Source organism: Telopea speciosissima, chromosome 2 (assembly GCF_018873765.1).
Source record: "Telopea speciosissima isolate NSW1024214 ecotype Mountain lineage chromosome 2, Tspe_v1, whole genome shotgun sequence".
Lineage (NCBI taxonomy): Eukaryota > Viridiplantae > Streptophyta > Magnoliopsida > Proteales > Proteaceae > Telopea > Telopea speciosissima.
In genome coordinates, this window is record NC_057917.1 from 71,505,235 (window position 1) to 71,520,832 (window position 15,598).

The window sequence follows — 15,598 nt, forward strand, 5'->3', positions numbered from 1 at the left end:
ATAAGATCCTACATAAGCCTACCCTAGTTCCCTCCGCCTTCTCTCTTTCAATTTCTCTTCTCTCTCCTCTATTCCCCCACCATTTCTCCTCTCTCTCTTATCTTTGTGATCTCCTTTTTCTCACCTTTTCCCTGTAGTACCTCGCCGGCAGGTTCTCAGATCTGAATCTTTCCTCTTCTATCTATTAAGCAAACCCCCCCCCCCCCCAACCAGCAGATCCATCAATTGATCTGCAACAAACCCCCACCATAGTCAAATAAGCCAAAAACATGTCCACAGAAAGAAGGCACACTCACACTTCAAAAACAGATGCTCAGCAGCCTCCTCATCATTTATAACAAACACTGTATCTACTAAGCAAGCAGAAAACTAAGCCGAAACATCCACTTTTAAATTTTCTCAAGAGTTAAAAAGTTTCTTAAGTGATAGCACCCAGTCAAAAAACTCCAACTCTCTGTTTAACATTGCTTTTCCATATCACAGTGCTATCCTTGATATCAGAATCTTTGCCACTCAGATTTTGAAATAATTCTTCACAGAAAACTCACCTCTTGATTTCAGAATTTTTGGAAGCGGCTTCAACATAGATAAAATGCAATCTTTAAACTAGGTCAGCACATTGATCAAATTCATGGTCCAAAAGACTTCTTCTAAACAGCGGCACCCATGCAATAGATCCATCATCCATGCGACATGTCAAAAACCTGGTTTATCCGTTTATCACTGCATTCTTTTCAGTGTACAATCTGCATATACGTCAACAACTCCCTTGTGGCAGCCATTCCCCAAGACAAGCAAAAATCACTAAAAACTCTAAAGTAGACCCGGTTAAAAGTTGGTTCAGGATTTAGTATCAGGTTGGGTTGGGTTGGGCATTAATTTTTGGGTTTATTTACAGTAATGGGCAGAATTATAAGGCCCAAAAGTGGGGGATTAAGGGGATCACGAAATTATTATCTTATTTTAGTGGTCCCATGTAAGTGATAGTTGAATAGGGATTTATCTTATATTTTGTCCCTTAGTTTAGGAACTTTAGAGTCCTAAGCTGTCTAGTTAGCAAAGTTTTAGTAGTTGAGTTAATCTAGGAGAATTTTTTTTATTTATTTACTTATATGTAACCAACCCCACCCCTCCCCCCCCCCCCTAATGTAAGACTAGACCAGAATAGCTCTAATCCCAGGCAGGATCAAATAGAAAACCCTCCAATAAACAAGAAATCATATGAGGGAACCAAGAGAACAATGGGAACTAAAATCATATGAAGGAACAATTTCCTTGATTGAAATTATAAAAAAAACCCACAAAAGTAACCTGTCGAAGCAGCAATGATCTTGATGTGGTAATCTTCAAGAAATCGATGTGACAATCAGTTGAAAGAAATCCCAGCAGCTTGTAGCAGTCTTGAGATCGATTTGAACAAAACTAGGGTTTAGATTCAAGAACGGATGGAAGGGGAAAGGGGAATGGGCATCTCACCCCAGGTCGGTGTTGCTGACTGCATACGGGATTGGTGTCCTAAACTCATTTCTTCACTTCTCTTCTGTTCTCCTCCTCTCTTCTTCCTCCAAAGAAGATCGATCCCATCTCTTTTCCCTCCCCTTCCATCGATCTGATTTCTTCTCTTAACAACGTGATTGCTTCCTTTAGATCTGATCACATATTTGAGATCAGTAAGCCTGCCCGCATCTAAGACACATAATCTGGATTTTCAGATTGCATAATTTGGTATTAAAGCCAAACCTGGCTATAGATACTTACGTTTTCAAGACTAGAGTTCGTTTGCCAACAGAAAAACTGCTATTTTCTTCATAAATGAAGGGCAGAGTGACAATTTCATCTCGGGATCTGTGGTGGAGATGCTATCAAAGAGCGATGAGACCATCATTGAGTCTGAGGAGGATGTCTTTGTCGAATTATCAATTTTCCCATATTGTGATGGTGTTTATTGTGAGATATTTGAATCTTCTGAACGCATCATTAAAGTAGGTCGACAATGGTTGGAACTTGGAAGAGCGAAGAGTTGTAGTTGATCACTATCGCAATTTGTGCATCGATCTGATTTCTTCCCTTAACAACACAGTTGCTTCCTTTATCTTAAATATGATCACAAATTTGATCAGTGGGCCTTCTTGCATTATATATGCTTCATTCTGAACACTTATATATAAACATAGGCCTCAACCTTGCCAAGATCTCTTCACTTGGGGGTCTGAAAGTGGATCCAGGTCCAAATGCTGAACTATTGAATAGAAAGATGGGAAATTTCATACACATGGTCGGACCACCAGGTATGCACCTGGTGGCTGGTGCTCATCTTCAACCTCGATGTCAGGGGTTAGAATTTCTATGAACCTTCTACCTAGCAAGACTGGAAACCCACTTGAAACAGAAACTAAACGATTGAAGGATTGGAAATCTCTCTAGTAACTTGTTCAACAACTTTCCATGGCTGAGACTTGGGAAGTTTGCAATGGGAAATGCTAGAACCGTGTTCATAAATTGAGTGTGTGGTGGCCATGCTCCAACAGGATCATGAATTGTGACAGCTATGTCCCACCCTCTAATTTTTGTTCATTTCAAGGACTGGTCAGCATACAGGATCTAAGTGGGAAACATGGTGGCCACATTTCATACTCCGGTTGGAGCGTGGCCACATGCTCAATTAATGTGTGTGGCCTTAGCCTTTCCTGTTTTCAATATTCTTCTTGGTGTCTCCTTCAATGACAACCAAGGGTTTAGAGATCAGGATCCACATGGTTTCAATATAGGTATAGGTCCAAAACGATCCTGATCCGGGAGGGGGTTGGATGACCACGAATCCTCCTTATTTCAGGTTTTTTTTCGGTGATCATCCTGATGATCTGGATCAGTATGATACCTATTTTTAAAACCTTGATCTAGGATCATGTCGGCCCTCGCTGATCCCAATCCAGATCAGATCTGGATCAGCTGATTGACTGGTCCACAACTAAAATAAACCAAGATCACATTTCCTAGCTGAAACTGGGATTGGATCCAGTAGTGGATATACTGATCATGAATCCTTGATGAAAACACCCGCCTAATATGATAAAGTCAAATACTCAAAAGTATATACAGTATGAGATAACTAATGCATATTGCCATTCATACTTCACAGTTAGCTTTCTAGAGAAACCGTCTAATGAAAGATTAAACTCGAACCAGAGAAAACCAATTGGAATTTAGCTCAAACAGGATCACGGAACAGAGATACAAACCAGAAACAAAGAAATCTAGCAGATAAGGTTGAACAGTTCATATAGGCTCCTATTTCAGTCAAAGGTTCTGCTCTGTTTACAAAGCAGGTCTGCCAAATTTTAACGAAGTCTGATGGCTAGAATGTGAAATCTAGAACAATCTTACTGCCATAAAGAATTGTAGTAAATTGTAATAGAACTGCAGTAATCAATTACTAGAATCTGAGATCAATAACAGCACTTTAAACAAGATGAAATCTGAAATTGTAGGAGCTAACAGAAAGCTTTGAACAGATCTGAAAAATAGCAACAGAAACTGAAATTAACCACAATAACAGATCTGAAAATTGATAAAACAGTATAGCCGCAGGGTATGCAAGTGAGTAGCTCTGACCTAGCATCTAACAGAAAGATATACAGAAAGAAAGAAAACATGTTAGAAATCCACCCAAACCCCAAGCTAGGAATCCACCAAAGTTTGCAAAGAGAATCCACTCTTCCGCTAAGGACATCGCAATATTTTCAATAAAGACATCCTCCAAGTACACCCAGAATCCATCAGGTAAAATCCATTGAATCCTTAAGAGGTATGGTCTGAATTCACTGAACCAAAAAATTTGAATATTTTATTTCTTCTAATCAAAGTGAGGAGTTGTAGACCAATACAAGTGAATGTTTTATTTCTTCTAATCAAAGTGAGGAGTTGTAGACCAGTACAAGTATTTATAGCTACTCCAAAAGCCTGTGATTGACTTAGGAGAGAACTTACATCATCCAACAAATAAAAATCTTTAAACTGACTTAAAGATTTAACCAATAAGAAAAAAACAGCCAACTCAAACTGGAATAAAATGTACTTAATCCAAGATAAGCTTTATGATTTTTAAAAAAATGGGAAAAAGAAATCTGTCCGGGAGTGTGGCCTACACCAGCACTCCCATGAGTCTATCTCTCTCCCTTCCCCATATGAAAAGACACCTCCGCCCCCTTGTTTTGAGGAGAGAGATAGCCATGGGAGTGCTGACGTAGACCACACTCCCGGACAGAAAACCACTTCCTTAAATATATATATATATATATATAATTTCTAGAAGACCCCATAACTTAACTAAATAATAAATCTCATATTTAGGTTCATTAAAGTGGCCTATTATAATTTCTACCCAAAAAAAAAAGTGGCCTATTATAATGAAAACTTCTTGGACAAAAGGCCCAACATATATGTAACCCAACCCAAAGCTTATTTCCACTAAAAAAAACCCATTATTTTCAATTTATCTGCATCACCATCCCCACAGTTTCATGAGAAAATGGTGCCCCGTAATTGCTTCCTACGAGGTTAATAAAATATAGTGAAGCATACTATGGCCTAAGGCAGTTTAAAGTAACTCTAGAGAAAAGAATATGAAGATCTGTACACAAATCATATATAATAGAATTGTAATGTAAAAATATAAGCACTGTTTAATAACTTGGCTAGAAGATAGTCAAGATACTTAACTAATGCCTATGTTTGACTTTTTCAGATCAAGTTTCCCTCCATTTCTGAAAAACCGAGTCAGCGTAAAGACTACGTCACCAAAATTAGGATAACACTGCAGAAGCAAAACAGAAGTAAGTGCAAGGTTTACTAAACAAAAACATTACACCAAAACACACTAGTGTACCTTGATATATGGCCGAATCCAAAGTGACATTTCGCCCTGTCGACCTGGTTGCATGAACCTGTTCAAAGAAAAGAAGATGAAATAACGTACAAGAAAATGCACATATTGTAGTGTTGAATGGTAGAACAATTGCTCCAGTGAAAATCTTATACAAGTGAATCAAGAGAGGCGTACTGCACCTTAGTCTGAACGAAATGAGATGTTAGAGGCTTTTCCATACTACAGAGGCTCCAATGATCATTGCTCTAAAATGACTCTCTAAGGATGAAAAAAAAAATCTGGATGTCCCCATAGTCAACTAAAAGAAGCTAAGATGCACAAACCTTAACGTTCTGGCTCAGAGATGGTAGATAAATGGAATGGTGCCCCAGATTTTATACAGTACATCATAAGAAATTTGTAGTTCATAATTTTCTTGCACGCTCATACAGTTATGAAGTACAGATGGGAGAAAAGGACAGAAGGCTCTGGTTGTGGTTGTTCTGGTGGTTGTTCCAAAGTAGCTTCCCATTACAATTCCCTTACCAAGGAGGCAGATGAAGAGGAGAGCGAAGGTTAAAGGATGTTAGCAGGTTTGGGAGACAAATTTTCTGCAACAGTAGCTACATTTGCCCTAAACAAGGTTCTTACATTAGACAATCTTTTTATATAGTCATTTTTGTTTATGACAAAACAAGTCAGCAGTGCTAATCTTTCTGTATTATAATATGGTAGTGAAAGTGTTGTTGTATTTGCTTTGGTTGTTTGGTGTGCATATCACTGGAGCTCATAATGTGAATAAATTATTATTCAATAGCCTAAGTGACCCTTGGGTGAAAAGGCAATGTGTAGTGGAATTAGTTACAATATGCTCTGGCTTGGGATTTGTTGAAGGAAATGAATCTGACTTTTTGAAGACAACTCCAGAGTTTTCCCCCAAATTTGTGATGATATTTCACAGGTATTTGATTGATTCAACTTTGACTTGTAAAGAACGCATCAGCATAGATAGGAATAGCTTTGCTTTCATCTGGGGCTTCCTTGTTATATGACTGAAATCTTTTCCTGATTCTGTTGATAGTTCAGTCTTTTGGTAACTCTTGTATAGGCTTCAGGGATATATGAATATTATCTCACAGGTAATTATACCCTTTAATGAAAAGTTAAATCTCTATTTTTTGCTGATTGAAAAGCGGGGACAAAAAAAAGATGCACGGATCTTACAATAACTATAATGAAATTCAGGACTTAGTATGTGTTAGTAAGTGTTAGTAACAGAGTAGCAGTAAATGTAACAGTAGGAGCATCATCTTAATTATTGAAATTTAATTCAATTGAGTTCCCACATACTCTTGCAGCAGAAATAAATGGAACAAAACCTTTCATCACATAAGATAATTGCTCCATAATCATTGCTGTGACGAATGACGCGTCCAACAGCCTGATTCACAGCCCGAGATGCCTGTTGTCTGTACCATTCCTCTCCAGTCAAAACCTGCAAATTTAGCAAACAATGAATTGATTCTAGAGATAATCAAGATTCAAAAAAAAGATCCATCCCTAGAAAATTTATATCCTCCTCCGGTATAACCATCATATTCACAAGTATAGCCTATATCACATCACTATACCCGGAGCAGTTTAACAAGTTTAGCAATATCAGCATTACCTTAAACTTTTTCATTTGTGATTGAGCCTGTTGATCCAAGTACTCACGTTTCAAACGAATCTATGATACAACAATTAGATGGCAAGTTAGTGAAAGAAAATACATGTATAAAGAGGAGTAGTAGCAAGAGTTATGAAATCAAGCAAATGAACATGCGATAGATAGATAGTAAACAATAACCATGAAGCACGGCAATAACGATTAGCACATGTTCTGTGTGTATTACGGCAGCATTTTGCCAACTATTATGACCAATCACCCAAGAATTGAAACTACAGATTTACTATCCCTCCACATTCCAAGTTCCTCACCACCAGCATGTCTCAGAAAAAGAACCAATAAAAGAATGGATTCAATGGACCAGGCCAGGCTTAGAAAGTAGTGTACAAAGAAATTATATTGTAAGCATCCCTTCTCACTGAATTTAATAAGGTAAATGTTAACAGTAACTGTTTTAAGTCATGGTTGCCAGCTAGGAATTGTAACGCAAAAAATTAAAGAATATAAACTCGTGAGCATGTAAAATATCAGAGAATAATTATAGTTTATGAACACTAAAAACACCAAGAATTTTAATAGTGTCAAAAAGAGAGCTATATTACAGTTTGTCTAAAAATCTGAAAGCATACCTTCGGATCAGTCCTCATGGCAAATGGTATACCAGTGATCACAACGGCTCTCCCAGCATGATCGGCAAAATCTAATCCTTCACTTACCTGACAACCAACAGATTACAAAGGCAGTGATATCTGACGGTAAATTATCATAATGACACAGCAAATAAAAGCTATCAACAGGGGCCATGCAGAATAATTTTGCTTCCAAATTCATTAGATACAATTTGCACTCTGATCTCAAGAAGAACAGAGTAACTCTGTCAGATGATGACAAGAAAATGATGCTGAAAAGTTTCTGGGTTGGACTCATACCTTGCCTCGGCAAACAGCAAAAAATACTGCACCAGAAGTAGATGTGTCCTTCAACTTAGTCATAAAGTCCTGTAAGAGAACCTTATTTCAGCTAGTCCATCAAGCGATGAAGACAGGAATGTTGGTTAAGAATATTGAACAAATTGAAGGATCACAAAAAGGAACAAAAATATGGATATTTGTAAGAATATATCATTTTTACTTACTTCGATTGCAGAAGGGAAAAGCGAAGATTGCCTAGGTTCTACAACAGGTTGCTTGTGTCTGCAGATCCTTTCCCAGATTGTGCTCGAATTTGTGGAGTTTGTATGACCCTATAAAAATGCATCAATGTTTATTCATATATAACTACAAATTATAAACAGGTAGGTTCATCATGGCTGATATCTTACCATGGTCTTCCAACACCCAATAAATTGGTCCAAAAGATAGTATGATGGAAAGAAAACGAGCAGTCCATCAGGTACAATTCGAGCAAAATTTACTGCAAAATAGCAATTCGTAAAAGATTGGCATTGGAAGAAATTTTAAAGAAAAAAAATGCCCCAAACTCAACATTTCTACCTTGTACCACCTGTTGATACATACCAATAGCATTCCCAAGATCTTGTTTGTAGTCTAGAGAATCACGATTTCGATAAGAGGAGTTGAAAGAGCAACCAGATGGACCATTAGATACTACTCCAGCCCAGATTTGATTTGAAGATATAACATGAGGATTCTCCAACTGAACAGGAAATTCTCTAAGATGGCAAAGAAGCAATTCAACTTCAGCAATGGAGATATGTGTGTGTGTGTGTGTGTGTGTGTGTACACGAGTGCATTCATCAGTGTGTGTGTGTGTGGGAGAGAGAGAGTTATCTACATAAGAAACCTACATCTTCAACTCCTGTGCAAATGAATCAAGTGGAGATAATGTGCCAGATGTCAAAATGATAGAACCAACACCCAGCTTGGAGAATCTCTCCATTGCCATTCCTGGGTTGAAACACCACCAGCTGAAAATCCTTGATGCCTTGCCTATAAACATCAAATTCAATGAAAATCAAGAACAGATCAAAGACACAATAAAAAGAATAGGATGAGTAAAGCTTGTCAAGCACAAGACTTTAGAGGAACTGGAAATTTGAACTTCAGTTTTGTGTCACAACTACCTCGATAAGCATCTGTAGTATTCACTTCTACTTCTTGCACATGAACCTTAACCCAGCCATGCAGGTGAGAGAGAGAGAGAGAGAGAGTAAGTCATGATAGTCCCATATGTTGAAGATTTCAAAGAGAGCGAGAGAACAACATCCATTACGTGAACCAACTTACCTGATAGAATTTGGCATGATCTTTACTACCATCTCTAAAGATTGTGTAAAGAATATCACCCATGCTTTCAAGCCTGCATACAGTGCCATTTGCCTTTTGTGGCCCGCCATCTGCAGTTACATTTACATGTAAAATTTATATAACATGCACTTTCCAATATGAATCATCATTAAATATATTCCTACAACTGCAAAATTGATTAAACATGTCAAAGTAGGACAACACCAGCATGTCTCCTAATAAGACTGAACTAATGCAACCATATAAAATGTTCATTAACATGTGAGCATCTAAACTCAGACAATAAGGGGCTGTATGGCAATGTTTTTGTTCCAAATTAGTATTTCTGTATCAGAAATATTAATTAGTGTTTCTGTTCATTTGGAATACTTCTGTACAAAATATGTTGTAATGGTAAAACTGAAAAAACAGTATTTTAATTTTTGGCCACTAAAAATGAACAGAAGCACGTATGGTGCATATTAACAGAAGCATATCTTTTGTTTGTACCAAATTAAATAAAATGCCATCCTACACATTTTAGCCACGTATTTTATTACCTCCATGAAAAACGCTTATATAGCGGGAATCTGGAAATTTGAAGAATCCTAGGTCTAAACCACCTATTTTGAAAGTAGGATCCAATGACATTGAAATCAGGTCAATTTGAGTTCCACAAGAAAAGATTTTGTTTCAAGGACCATCATTGGTTAACAAGAAATTGTGTGTGGAACCTGTGAATTTTAAAATTCTAGGTCTAAACCACCTAAATTTGAAAATGGGATACAATTAGGATTGAAATCGGGTCAATCGGATTTCTCAAGGGCCATCATTAGTCGCTGCAAATATTAGTGATGGTGGGAACATGGAAAATTGAAAACCATAGAACCACCTAATTTTAAAAGAGGGTCCAATAGCGCAGAGAGAGTTCGAGGGGTCCTTCAAGTTTGAGGGTCGAGAGTCGGGGTGTATCAGGCCTTTTTTGTTCATCATTTGTGTTTCTGTTCTTTATTAACAACTTCAGATGTGTTTCTCCAATTAACAACAAATGTGCTTTTTTTATCCGGTTCATTCCAAAAAAAAACCACAAAACAGATTGGACATCACATACATGTTCTGTTCGAAATTACTTCCAAAAAAAACACAAAAACAACAAAAGTGTTTCTTTCAAATGTTGCCACTGCAGATAGGGAAAAATCCAAGGAATGTGAAGGCATTGACAGTCTAAGCTGACCTTCCTCAAGAAGCGATGCAGCTACTTCAATTGTATCAATTAGCATACTAGCAGTTTCATATTTGATATTGAGATCAGCAAGCAATTCATAGACGTACGACCCCGGTCGAGTAAAACCCAACTCCTTGGATTCAATTGGTACTTCAGCAATTCGCTTCTCAAGCTTCAGCAGAAGGGCTGCAAGAATAGCATTACACCTCATTAAGAAATATGACAAACCATTCAAAAAACTTCCGAATGCTTCTCTTTAATAAATAAAGATAAAATCATAAAAAGACAAAAAAATGTCAGTTTCAGTACCGTATGACATTAGTTGCACATACAGAAAGACCTTCTAGGCCAAATAAATTTTCTCCTATCCCTACCTCTTTGCATATAAAAGTTACATGATACAAGAAGTCTAGTGTTTATGTTGATCAGATGATATAATTTCTTAATTTCATGAATAACAATAATGTTAATAGCAATATCATACGACTTTAGTTATACATACAGAAAAGAAATTTTATGCAAAATAAACATTATTTGACCCTACAAGGAGTGCAAGTCAAGCCCAAAAATACCCAAGCCGGAAATTTCCAGGATTGGGCTGAGATTGCCAACTCATGGCCTGAGCCTAGGCTGTGAAATCCGAGCCCAAGGCCAGCCCGGGCTGGGCTAGGGTTGAGGATTCAGGTTGGGCACAGCCAACAAAGCCCAGCCCGGTTTACATGAACATGTTAAAAAAATCTGTAAATTGCAACCCCTTAGTCTAGGATTCAAATCTTCTTTTCATCTCTCTTTATTATATACAATTAACCACTTCTAGGATGGATTTTCCAGGTCGGACAGCTCCTGACAGGCCGAGCCGGTTGGGCCTTCCTAACTCGAGGTCAGACCAGGCTCAGCTTCTGCTGGGGACAGGTGACTTCAGGTTTGGCCCAGATTTTCAAAACCCAGCCCTACTCACCTGAGTTGCACACACCTAGTCTACCTTGTAGAATATAAAAGGTACCATGTAGGTCACAATGACACAAATTTCAAATTTTATAATAACAGCAATATCATACTACATTTACTTATCAGATGTGCTTGGAATGGCAAGCTTGTCAATCATCTCTTAATACATTATCATTTCCTCGTCTTTTTCTTTTTTCTTATTCTCTTTTTTTTTCATTTTTTTTAATGTTGTGTATTCCTATGTTTTAGCTCCGATTGAAGGAGCTAAGAGAGCGAGGGGCAGACCTAAAATGACCATAGGAAAAGTTGTGAGGAAGGACATGCATAGTCTTGGTTTTGTACCATGTATGACCGTGGATAGAGCCTATTGGAGGGCAAGGATCCATGTATCAGACCCTATTTAGCCTGAGATTCTCTTGACTTGCTGGGCTGTGCCTCTTTCCTCTTACTTTAATCTTTCACTTTTATTTTCCACCGTTCATTTGTCATTTTTCATTTTTCACTTCTCATTTCCCATCACTCTTGTACATCTCTTCATTCCCTTATTTTGTCTAGACCCCAGTTTTACCTACTTTGTTGTTGTTGTATTCCTATGTTTTCCTACTGACCCAATTAAGTTCTACTGGAGTTAATACTCAACTCAGATTGGCTTCATAGGCAAGCTCCTCATTTAGAGGATTTTGGAGTATAGACAGGAGAACAAATAAGATTTTCAAGGTAAGAATATGTTGACCATCATCAATCTAACACAAAGCAGATTGGTGAGCATCTTCGGCAGTCTTTTAGATCACAGAATATATGGCTCCAACTTGGAATTGGAGGGAGGTTGCCCAATTATGGACTCATCTTCAGCAGAGTCTTTAAGTGGGAGTATATCTGGAAATTTACATAAGAATGGGGATGAAATAAACCACTCAGAAATATAGGGGCTGTTATGTAAATATGGAGACTAGGGGTTAAGTTACGTGAAGAGGTTGTCTTCAACCTCTCAACAAGGCACCCAGCAGTGACCTAACCTGTTCCAGAAGAGGAAACTTTCACATAATTTTTCATTCATCAGAGAAATATAAAGATAAAAAGGTGTACAGAAAGATTAGGATCATAAATAGTGCTCTGTATTTGACTAGAGCTAAACAGAAGCTGAAACTAACTAGTTCCCTCTCCACCCAATTGCCCACGACAAGACAAGAGGATAGCATTAAGTGGAGATGGAGTTCCATATCACGTTTATCAGCAAAAAAGTGGCAACATGAAACATGTGTACTCCGTTCAGTTACCTTTAAGAATAGCAAAATTATCTGGATTAAGTGCTTTATCATTTGATTGTTCAATTGCCTTCTTTGCAATAGAAAGGTCAACGCATTTTTGTGCTTCAGAAATGCAAGCAGACAGAAGGCCAGATGGTATGTCAAAGGATGCTGCATCTGCACATATGCTTTCCTACACTTCAGAGTAAGCAATCCATCACTTAGAGTTTGCCAAAAACTTCACAACAACAAAGGCAAGTTACAACTCCTGCAAGGGTTCAAACAAATCACTTGCACACGCGGATTTTATCAAATAAATGACTTTAAAGTGAGAGAATCAGAATTAAAAACCAAAAAGGAAAATTCAACAATGTGGTGAGAAAACCAGTGTCATGAAACCAGCCCGGCCCGGCTGGTCAAACCAGAGCTAGATTTCAGAACATTTCAAAGAAAAAAAATATTTCAGATTAAATCATAAATGTCCCCACAGTTTTCTACACTTCTGACACAAGATATTCTCATTAATTTAGTTAAAAGAAGAAGAAAACAACAAAAGATACGATTAGAGAACTGATCCCATTTGTCATGATCCAAATTAAAGTATTGTTGCCTTACCAAGTTGTGAGCTTCATCAAATATGAGTACACTGTTATGCCACTGAAGGCTAAGAGTTTTACAGTTCTTACGATCTATAAGATAGTTGTAAGGAGCAAATAAAATATCAACAATCTTGTGGAGCTCTCTAGAAGTATAATAAGGGCACCTGCAAGGAAGGTTGACATTCAATTAAAGCAAACAAACAGAGTCTACATTAACCACCATTCTCATAGCATGCAACATAGAGAACACATTGACAACAAAGAGATAGAGATACTGAGAAAACTTACGCCCCATCTGTTCGCCCAATATTGACCAGATCCTCTATGTCAATAGGGTCATCTCCAAGATTAGGGTGACGCTTCACATAATCTACAAAAAAAAAAAAGTAATCATATTAGTGAAAGTTAAAAATGTCAAACACAACATACATTTCCCAAATATACAGTCTTTCTATTTAGATTGGCAACATAAAGAATATTTTACTTGTGTATAAAATAAGCAGTATAGTAGCGATGATTGGAGTATACCCCACAAATGTATGGTATACAGGAAACAAAATAACATCCATATGCCTCCTTACTAGAAGGAAATCCCTGATACCGCAAAAGTCTGCTCCCCAATCTGCAGAAATTCTTGGTGGACTTCAGGGTTTGTCATCCAAGAATTTAGAATTGCTGAATTTACAAACCCTCCAACACATTAAAGGAAGAATCATCCAAAGAATCTAATAATTAATATAGTACAGAATCCAAGGTCAATCCGAAAACATGCCTTTACTCCTTTGGCCGTTACCCAATTTCCTGAGGAAGACTAAAAAGTATCCAGAAAATGAGCGTGAAGACTCACAACGGTGTCAAAGATTATGGAAATTCCCTTCATTGGACAAGTAAGTAATCATCATGAATAATTTACTAAGGGTAAGTAACCAAGCAAACACTTCCATTTTGGGATTGATAGTAGGACCCCAAACTCTTCCAACCAAAAAAAGAATTAACTTCATTAAGAAGATTGTTTCTTATTTTTTCAACCCCAATCCCTCATATCAATTCCAATTCTATCAATATCCGCCCCTTCCAACAGTGCAAGAAGATGAATACATTCTTCTTTTGTTTTTTAAGACAAGTAAGACAATTTTATTGAATGAAAATGCCAGAGGAATCACAAGGCCTCCAAGACAAAGGCTATGCAAGCTGACTGTTAAGTTATGGACATGTACTGCAGGGATATTTATGTCCTTTCCCCTTTATTATTTCAAGTATGGTAATAAAAATTTATGTTGTTTTTACACGAGATGTGTAAACAGAACTGTATTTCTTATCATTATTTCTGGCATGTAACATTTACATAGCTATGGTACTTTCTGTTCTTTCTTTTTTTTTTTGGGTGAATGCTTTCTGTTCTTTTCCTTTGAAGTTTGACGGGTTCTTTTCTTCTTTTCTTCTCCTGGTTTAATGCTTCTCTTGCTTTATAGCTGTGAAGATGTGCCTTCAGGGGACTGATGTTTGTTTTCAGTTTTCTTCGTTCCATTATTTAGTTATTCAGATTTTGATATTTTTGGAGAACGATTTTCGTCCCTAATGTTGTATTTGTTGGTTCAAGATGCCTTCATGAATTTTATGATGAGCTCATATTTGTATCTCTCGATATTTCTCTTGCTTTAAGCAAGCTCTTGTCATCATTGTCGTTATTATGTGCTTTCTTCATTGTTTTATGTAATAATGTTCTGTTTTAACATGATTCTATTTTGTTTCTTATTTAATGATTTCCGCAATAAGGTTTTCCTTGTCGTCGGGCTTAAATCGTTTAAGACAGTTAGTTCTGAATAGCCCATTCATCTCAAGTCGTAGGGTTGTGATAAGTGGCAAGCTGTGAAATTTCGAGGATGAAATTTTTACAAGGGGGTAGGATGTCACACCCTGCATGTGTATCATGATTATCTTTATTATTATTTAGATGGTCTTGAATATTTTATGTTTTGTGATTATTTTATTAATATTTGCATCATAATGGGAGTGATTTACTGCTATCCAATATTATTTATATAATATAGTCATATTATTTTAATGTTGCTAATTATTAGTGGCAAAATTGTAATTTCTACTATCACCAATGACATGAGAATGTGAATTGTTTAGTGTATTAAATTCTGTTTCATTACTTTTACATATTCCTTTAATGACAAATATACTATTTTATATTATTATAAGGTGGGATATATTATTCTATTATTATTGGTATAATCCCTTTATATTATAAGAACCTATTTTGGATACTAAGGTGTATATATGTATATACTATGGTATATATATAATGTTTAACATATATACTTATACAGAAGGTCGTGCTTGGCGCGTTGGTCAAGTGCTCACTTGCTGAACGCTTGGTCACGGGTCCAAGTCCTGGTAACAGCCTCTTTGGAAACAAGGGTAAGGCTGCGTACATTTGACCCTCCCCAGACCCTGCTAAACGTGGAAGCCTTGTGCACTGGGTATGGCCTACTTATACACTAAGGCTGCGTTTGGTAACGTTCTTCGGAACGTGTTTCTCCGTTCTTTCGTTCTCCGAGAACGGAAAAAACGGGCTTTAGCTATTTGACATTTTGGGTTTTTTTTTGGTCTTGAAGAACGAACCAGTCAAGAAAATGGTCTGTGGAACGCCTTTGACGAAACACCTCAGAGGTGTTTTGTCGTTCCACAGAACAACATAACGGCCCAAAAAAATCGAGAAGTCATGGCTGAATGAAGGAAGCTGGTCATCGAAGGGATAGAGTGTAGACCTGAATCTTCCTACAAATCCATC

At 37.2% G+C, this 15,598-nt stretch overlaps 1 protein-coding gene across 2 annotated transcripts in view; it reads right to left on the reverse strand.

Annotated features, from left to right (window-relative positions):
- Window positions 1-15,598, reverse strand: part of LOC122652112 (regulator of telomere elongation helicase 1 homolog) — a 44,319-nt gene that overhangs the window by 17,427 nt on the left and 11,294 nt on the right. Inside the window, exons 4-19 of one of the 2 annotated variants that reach the window (XM_043845783.1) lie at window positions 13,087-13,168; window positions 12,815-12,962; window positions 12,230-12,392; window positions 10,014-10,190; window positions 8,780-8,889; window positions 8,626-8,662; window positions 8,341-8,491; window positions 8,051-8,205; window positions 7,855-7,946; window positions 7,669-7,776; window positions 7,463-7,531; window positions 7,163-7,249; window positions 6,534-6,593; window positions 6,244-6,359; window positions 4,886-4,943; window positions 4,720-4,813 (exon numbers count right to left, since the gene is read on the reverse strand). In XM_043845783.1, coding sequence (XP_043701718.1) covers window positions 4,720-4,813; window positions 4,886-4,943; window positions 6,244-6,359; window positions 6,534-6,593; window positions 7,163-7,249; window positions 7,463-7,531; window positions 7,669-7,776; window positions 7,855-7,946; window positions 8,051-8,205; window positions 8,341-8,491; window positions 8,626-8,662; window positions 8,780-8,889; window positions 10,014-10,190; window positions 12,230-12,392; window positions 12,815-12,962; window positions 13,087-13,168 — 1,707 coding nt within the window. Of the gene's footprint in view, window positions 1-4,719; window positions 4,814-4,885; window positions 4,944-6,243; window positions 6,360-6,533; window positions 6,594-7,162; window positions 7,250-7,462; window positions 7,532-7,668; window positions 7,777-7,854; window positions 7,947-8,050; window positions 8,206-8,340; window positions 8,492-8,616; window positions 8,663-8,779; window positions 8,890-10,013; window positions 10,191-12,229; window positions 12,393-12,814; window positions 12,963-13,086; window positions 13,169-15,598 lie in introns of both variants that reach the window. The other variant, XM_043845782.1, reaches the window with a different exon arrangement.